This window comes from Cucurbita pepo, chromosome LG14 (genome assembly GCF_002806865.2).
Source record: "Cucurbita pepo subsp. pepo cultivar mu-cu-16 chromosome LG14, ASM280686v2, whole genome shotgun sequence".
NCBI classification, from domain to species: domain Eukaryota; kingdom Viridiplantae; phylum Streptophyta; class Magnoliopsida; order Cucurbitales; family Cucurbitaceae; genus Cucurbita; species Cucurbita pepo.
In genome coordinates, this window is record NC_036651.1 from 3,993,162 (window position 1) to 4,001,141 (window position 7,980).

Sequence of the window (7,980 nt, forward strand, 5' to 3'; positions counted from 1 at the left end):
TTTATATTATTTTAAAACACATTAGAATAAACTATAACTAACTTATTCATTTTATGATCTATTTTTGTTACTTTAAGTAATTCTAAAAAATGTATGTATTTAGTTGTCTTTAGTTTTATGACAATATTGAACTATGTTAATTTGTTACAATTTTCGCTCGTTATTTTTTATTGATTTTTTTTTTGTCAATAATTATAGATTGATTTGTGTTTGTTTCAGAATTTTTAATATATTTTATTTAATTTTGTATCGGAATTAATTATAGATTGTGGATAAATAAAACTTTAAAAATTTTTTTTTGACAACAACCCGAAAATAGAGGGTTGGGTTGGGTTGGGTTGTGAAAAATTTTGGGTTGAATTGGGTTGGGTTACTAATCCAACCAACCCGAACTTTTGGTTGGGTCAAAAATCCCCCAACCCGACCCATGTACACCCGTACCTAAAACTTTGAAATTTTGATTTTTATGTTCGGATGTGCACAAAGACATTGTTCGGTAGGGACTTGTCTTGAACGAGAAGACTTCTTATTTAAACTAAAAATTAGGGAAGCAGAAAGAGATTTACCCTCAAACGTGGGCAAGAGATAGGACTCTAATCTCTACCCTATCCTACTGTGTTCTAATATTTAAATTTAAAATTTTCAAAATTATATTGTATGTTACATAAATTTTTTTATTTATAAATTATTATTGAATTTATTATGATATTTTATTGGACGTAATTTTTTTTATAAATAAATAGATATTTTAAATATTAATATTTTTTTAAAAAATTCAAACTTCATAAAATAAATTATTTATTTTGTGTCTTTTAATTGGTTTGTTTGGTTCTAAAGTCGTGTAGTTTATTATATTTTATAAAGAAGGAAAATAAAAGGCCTCATTTTTGTTAATAACTTGATGTGACAATTAACTTGATGTCATATGCACGTGCGAACAAACCATTAAAAAAAATAGATAATAAAGAAAAATAAATTTTATGTCTCTTTAAAATATTCTTGTATTTTTATGGAAAAAAAAAGGCTTTTTACTATTAGGAGTAAAGTGAAAAAAAATTAAGGGTAAATTACATTTTAAGGTTCCCGACATTTACTAAAGGTTTCGATTTGGTTCGGTCATGGTTCGCTACCAACAATTTGATGTTGATTGTGAATTGTTAGACGAACGCGACTCTCCACAATGGTATGATATTGTCCACTTTGAGCATAAGCTCTCGTGGCTTTGCTTTGAGCTTCACTAAAAGACCTCATACCAATAGAGAGAGTATTCTATGTCTATAAACCCATGATCATTCCCTAAATTAGCCAATGTGTGACTTTTATCATCTAACATGAATTTCTATGATGTTGTGCACACGTATAAATCGTACTGTTATATGAGAATCGTTGTAATTACCCATCTGTGTGTATGAGAGTGACCACGGAGTTGTAGTTTTATTTTCACAACGTGCACGAAAATTGACCAGTTTTGAATGATTTATAATTTTTTTTTTTGTGATTGTATGCATATCTAACCGGAACACAAGTTTCACCAAATATTCTAAAAAATATTTTTCAACCAGAGCGTGCCTCGTGGCGTGGTAAATGTGATTTTACTAGGGTGGTAATTTGTGGAAAAAAAAAATTACCCCACGCTTGGAGGAGTAAAAAAAACAAAGCAATTTGTTCAGGATTTGGGGATTGTCGATTAGTTGGACAGACAACTCCGTTGTGACGGGCCCCGGATACGGTGACGCCAACCAAATCTTACCGGCTTGAATCCCCATGCCGAGCCGAGCCGAGCTGAGCTATAGCCGGTGAGAAGAAAGTTGCATTTGGATCACAATTTAGAGTTAATTTCATTTGGGATTTGAGGAATGGGAATGGGAACTCCAGCATGACCTAACCGCAGTCAAATTGTAACCCAAGTTTGATTTATTTAAAGAGAGAGAAAGCAGGAAGGCCACCTGGGTTCTGAACTGGCTTGCTTGCTTCACTCATCATCATCATCATCATCCTTCCCATTTCTCTTCTATTTCCATGTTTTTTTTGCTTAATTTGATCCGTTTTTCTTCTGGGTTTTGCTTGTAATCTTCTAAAATGGGTTCTGAGGGAGAAGAAATCTTGAAGAACAATGATGATGAAGCAGGAAGAAGGAACAATTTGTACAGTGATTGTGAGCAGCTCTGTTCAACAAATTGTTCAGACACTTAAAAAACAAACCAAGAACAATCATTAAAATCATCATCGTCTTCATCTTCTAAGTTTTCTGTGTGTTTAATTTTGTGCTGATTCGCAATCATGAAGAGACGATCAGATTCCATGGCTGCACTCATCTCCACTTCCCCAACATCAGGTTTACATTAAAACCACCAATTTCTTCCCCCTTTTGTTTTTGTACTTGTAATTTACAGACAAACCCATGTGGGTTTCTTTTTCTGTCTCCTCCGACTTATGGTCAATCAATCAATCAACCAATCGGCTTGTTTCCTTTCTGGGTTTTGCAAGATTCGATGGATTTTTGAGTAATTCTTTGCCAATTTTGTGTACAGATCAAGAACAGAGTCCGAGAAATAAGAACAGTAACCATGTTTATGAGATGGAATTCCAGTGTATGCTTGATGGGTTTGATGAGGAGGAATTAGGGCATGTTTCTGAGAAGAAAAGGCGACTTGGTGTGGAGCAAGTTAAGGCGTTAGAGAAGAATTTCGAAGTTGAAAATAAGCTCGAACCAGAGAGGAAATTGAAGCTTGCTCAAGAACTTGGATTACAGCCTCGACAAGTGGCTGTTTGGTTCCAAAATCGTCGAGCTAGATGGAAAACTAAGCAATTAGAAAGAGATTATGGTGTTCTTAAAACCAATTACGACAATCTTAAACTCAGTTTTGAAGCTCTCCAAAATGATAATCAAGCTCTTCTCAAAGAGGTAAAAATTCTAGCCCTCCCCTGTTTTTTTGAAGGTTCAGAAATGTTGCAATCATTATGAACTCTGTAAATTTATGTTAGCAGATTCGGGAATTGAAAGCAAAGATTCAAGAAGATAACTCAGAGATGTTGGTGCCGGTCGATTCTGAAAATGCTCTGATTGAACAAACTAAGCCGGAAATTACCGATGACTTCTCTGTTCCACCGGCGAGAAGCTTCAACAACAATGGCGGAGAAGGGGATGAGCCACCCACAAAAGATGGGTCATCCGATAGCGATTCGAGCGCGATTTTAAACGAAGATTACAGCCCGACGGCCGGCGTTTCTTCACCGGGAGTGTTGCAGAACAACAACCATTTCATGGCGGGAGAGATACCAACATCATCTCCCTCCATCGCCACCGCTGGCGTGAAACTGAACTGCGCGACGACGGCGCTGAATTACTTGCAGTTTCAAAAGGGGTATCAACAAACCCAGATGATGTTTCCGAAAATGGAGGAGCATAATTTCTTCGGCGGAGAGGAGGCTTGTAACTTCTTTTCCGATGAGCAAGCTCCGAGTCTGCACTGGTGGAGCTGAATCCATGGCGGAATTTAAGAGAATAATAATAGAAAAAAAAGTAGATTTCGAAATTTGGATGTGCAGTGATGAAGGAAGAAGATGATGAAATTGGAGAAATTGAGGTGGTCCTTTTTTCCTGTTCTTCTTCCATGGAAAATGAGGAAGATCGTAACAGAAATCTACGCTGTAAAAATTAAAACCAGAAAAAGAAAGAGAGGAGAAAATCAAATAGGGTTTAGAAAATGATGTAATGGAGAAAATAATCATAGTGTCCGTTCTTTTGCCGTCGTCTAAACAATACTTTACAAACTTGAGCTCAATTCTCGATGCTCGTAACAACGAAAATATAAAAGTGAGCAGTGTAATGAGTTAAAACGGACAATATCTATGATGGGTTTGGTTGAGGTTGTTAGAAATTACGACTCTCTACACTCGTACACGATATTGTCCACTTTGAGGGTTTGGTTGGAATCACGACTCTCCACAAGGGAACGGAACCTCTCATGGCTTTGTTTTGGTGGGTTTGGTTGGAACACGTATGATATTATTTACCTTGAGCAGAAGCTCTCACGGCTTTGTTTTGGGCTTCCGCCTCATTCCAATGAGATGTATTCTTTTACTTATAAACCTATGATCATTCTCTAAATTAGCTAAGGTGGGACTCACTCTCAACAGGGGTGTCACAAATTGTATTAGAGCCAGACACAAAACGTTCAGCGAGGACATTAGGCCACAAAGGGATAGGTTGTAAGATCCCACGTCCATGGTAAAGGAAAACAAAAAGGAGAGGGATGATTGGATCCCGAAAAGCCGTGTGTATTGGGAGCCGCAACTTTTTTAACGCACCCTAAACCATCCCCAACTTTATGCCCTAAAAGTCAAGCCAACTCCGACCCAACCCGACCCCTCTTCATTTTTATGCCTTTTTCTTGCACACAAACAAAATCACTTTTTTTTTTCTTTCTTTAATTAATCTATATTTACATTTTGAAACCAATCTTTAATCTAAAACAAAATTACATGCTACATCCACTCTAATTGGATCCGATCACATATCATAGTCGAGCATTGATCGATAAATTAAATTCAATCATAAAATTAAAAGAAAATGTGACAAACTCAATTATAAAATTTTTAGGTTTGTTTTTAATAAAAATAAAATGTTAATTAAAATTAATAAATTAATTTAAATATATATTTAAACAAAGGGAGGGGGGAGGAGGGTAAGAGAGAGAGAGAGAGAGGAGCACATGGGCGCTGACGTGTCTAGTATTGTGCGGTTAAAGCTGTAGTGATTGTGCGTACGTACTCTCTGATCTCCCTTTCATGTACACGTGTACGGTTGATGGGACCTCTCTCTGTTTCTTCTACAAAATTACACTTTTCTCCCTTCATTTTAATTTTAATTTTTATTTCTATAATAATACTATTCCCCTTTTTCCTTTTCTTTTTCTATTTAAAAACATTTTAATCTATTTAATTCCCATTTCAACCAATCCAATAATAAAATTTAATTTTAAATAGTTAAAGAAATATATATTTAAAGCAGAAAGAAAAGGGCATTTTGGTCATTTAGTTATTGGTGCGAAGGTTTGCACCTCAGGGTGGAGGCAGTGCATGGGATGGGGAAACAGATGGAGAGAGAGAGGGGTTCGGAAACGCAACTTTGCTTATTATTTAAATAAATAAATAAATAAATAAATAAATAAATAACTAAATAATAAAAATAATAATAAAAGAAAAGGCATGGGACCCACTTTCGAAGCTATACTACCAAAAAGATAGGAGTGGGCCCCACGTCAGGCATGTGATTGCGGGTCCCATGTATCATTTAAACAGAAACACGTCACCGTCACTACAAACGGACAAAAATATAAAATATAATTGATTTTTTTTTATATTCAAATTACAAATCCCTCTTACCTTCTTCTCATAAATTATTAAATTATTAAATTATTAAATTATTAAATATATGTTTATTTTAATATTAGATTAATTTTAAAAAAAATATTAATAAAATTTTAAAAATAGCATTAATAATATGACCCAATAGATTATCTTCATTTTAATGTCACTTTTTAAAGCTTATTGATATTTTTTAAATTAAAAATATTTGCAAAAGATTAAAACTTTTTAAAAATCTTTTTATAATATAAAAAATATTTCTGAAATAAAATATTAAAAATTAATAACAGGTGGACGGATAGGATTGAGTGGCTTTTCTAAGAAGCCTATTGATTGGTGACAGCTCTCAATTCCCTCTTTTGGATTTTGTTTTATTTAGAAAGAAAAACAAAAATTGTTATTATTTATTTTTTAAAAAATATATATTTAAAATTATATTTTTTTACTTATCGACCCTTCATATATTTTCACACTAGTAACATATTATTTATTTTGAGAATAAGCTCTTATAGTTTGTTCTTTATGTCGAACATTTCCTTTGCCCAATACAAATGAAGTCAGAAGTGCCACATGTCTTCATACGAGTTCTTCACACGTGGCAATGTTTCATTGGTTAAAATATAAAGTGGAAATTCAAATTCAAAGACTCTAATTTTGCTTTTATGCATTTAAAAAATGGTTTGATTCACCCACTCCCCCAATTTATGCATCTCTCTCTCTTTTATTTCTTTATTTATCCACCAAATTATTAATATACTAATTAAAACCAATTAAAAAAATTAAATATAATTAGATAAAGAATCTTTTAGAAGTGAGCTTACAAATTGGTGGTATGCTCCACTATTAGGGTTCTCTCTATGTCATGTGGATTTGTTAGGAGCCACGACTCTCCACAATAGTATGATATTGTCCACTTTGAGCGTTCTCGTGACTTTGCTTTGGGCTTCTCCAAAAGGTCTCATACCAATGGAGATAGTATTCCTCACTTATAAACCCATGATCTTCTACTAAATTAATCAATGTGGGAGTCACTCCCAATAATCTCAAATTTAATTCTCGTAGCTAATTTTATATTAGGGTTTGGATTTAATGGGGTATTTGTTTTATTTTACTTTTAAAATTAATAATAATGGAAGATTTTGAATAATTTGAAATATAAAAAAAAATCATTTTTTAATACTTAAAATATCTCGAAATGGAGGAAAAAAAAAAGGCAGATGGACAAAAATGACCCTATAGTGATGGGTAAATTTGAAACTTGGAAGGGAGAATGTTGTAATTCGGCAGTTGATAAGAGAGCTGAAACGGCGGCTGGTGAGCTACGCCGAGAGGAATCAATTAATTAAATTAAAGAAATGTGAATACGACAGAATTCCAAAGCTGAAATTTCAGTGAGGATGAAAGCGACATCCCAATTTCTTCCATATTTCAATTTATTTATTTATTTATTTATTTTCTCTTTAATTAATTAATTTATATATATATATATATATATATTAAAACAAAACTGTCCATCTCAACCTTTTCAGATTTCTCTTAGTTTTTCCCAGGAAACTGTTTATGAACACCAAAATTTAGTTGACCATTTACCATGACTTTTTTTTTTTTTTTTTTTTTTAATATATATAGGAAAAATTATTATTATTTATTTATAATTTCTATTTTTTTTTTTGGATTTTTTACTTTAAAAATAGATTGGAAGTCTTTTTCAAATAAGAAAAAATTAATGATGGAAAGCAACTTCTTTTTTTAAATTTTTACAAAATAATAATAATAATAATAATAATAATAAATAAATAAATATTGAGAGGATAAGTTTATTTTATTGAAAATGGGTTATCAAACCATAAAACTAATTAATTAATTTAGGAATAAATGATTAGATATTTTAAGAATAAATTGTTTGGTCTCTTTCCGTCTTAAATAGAACAAAGTGTAAGAATACTATACAATATATTGTAATGTCTATAACAGGGGACAAAAATTGGCAACTGGGTAGTTGTTGAGTTCCAACAACTCAGCACTTGAGAATATGTCTTGCCCGTTCCATTCATAATTGTTTCATTAAATCTCGAGAGGAATTGTGACCCAAAGGGAAAGATGAAGACGAAAAAGACTTCCTTATCCGAGCCTGGATGGACGGTGTGGGAGTATGGGCATATGCGAATGGAAGTGTTGTAGTATTGGGGATTATACTACGTCGCTTTCACCATTCATCCACCTCACCAATCAATTAAATGCGAATATTCTCGAACAAATAATAACTTTTTAACAAAATATCTCCTTTAATCAATTCGAATCGGTGTTTATTAAATAGCCAAAATAATGAATTTTGTAACTTAATAATAATAATAATAATTTTTTGTTTTCAAATTACCTCAAAACTGGGCTTAGTTTTGGGCTGGTTATGACTATTGTTCACTAGTTGGGCCTATTTGGATGTTTTAGCCCAAATGGAATTAAACTAATGGGTTGGGTGATTAGTGATCAGACTTTAGTTTTTTTTTTTCAAATTATTTTTAAAAAAATTCTATTTATTATTAGGTTAATAATTAAAATATTTTGAAGGTCAAATATCAAATATTTACAAGTCACACCACATCATTAACA

The 7,980-nt window shown here is 32.6% G+C and overlaps 1 protein-coding gene across 1 annotated transcript; it reads left to right on the forward strand.

Moving 5' to 3' along the window:
* The first annotated feature begins 1,927 nt into the window (after positions 1 to 1,927).
* Positions 1,928 to 3,760, forward strand: LOC111810248 (homeobox-leucine zipper protein ATHB-6-like). The gene is made up of 3 exons (XM_023696901.1): positions 1,928 to 2,335; positions 2,532 to 2,905; positions 2,989 to 3,760. The coding sequence occupies exons 1-3, from the start codon at positions 2,281 to 2,283 to the stop codon at positions 3,481 to 3,483; spliced, it is 924 nt and encodes a 307-aa protein (XP_023552669.1). The 5' UTR covers positions 1,928 to 2,280; the 3' UTR covers positions 3,484 to 3,760.
* The last annotated feature ends 4,220 nt before the right edge of the window (positions 3,761 to 7,980 follow it).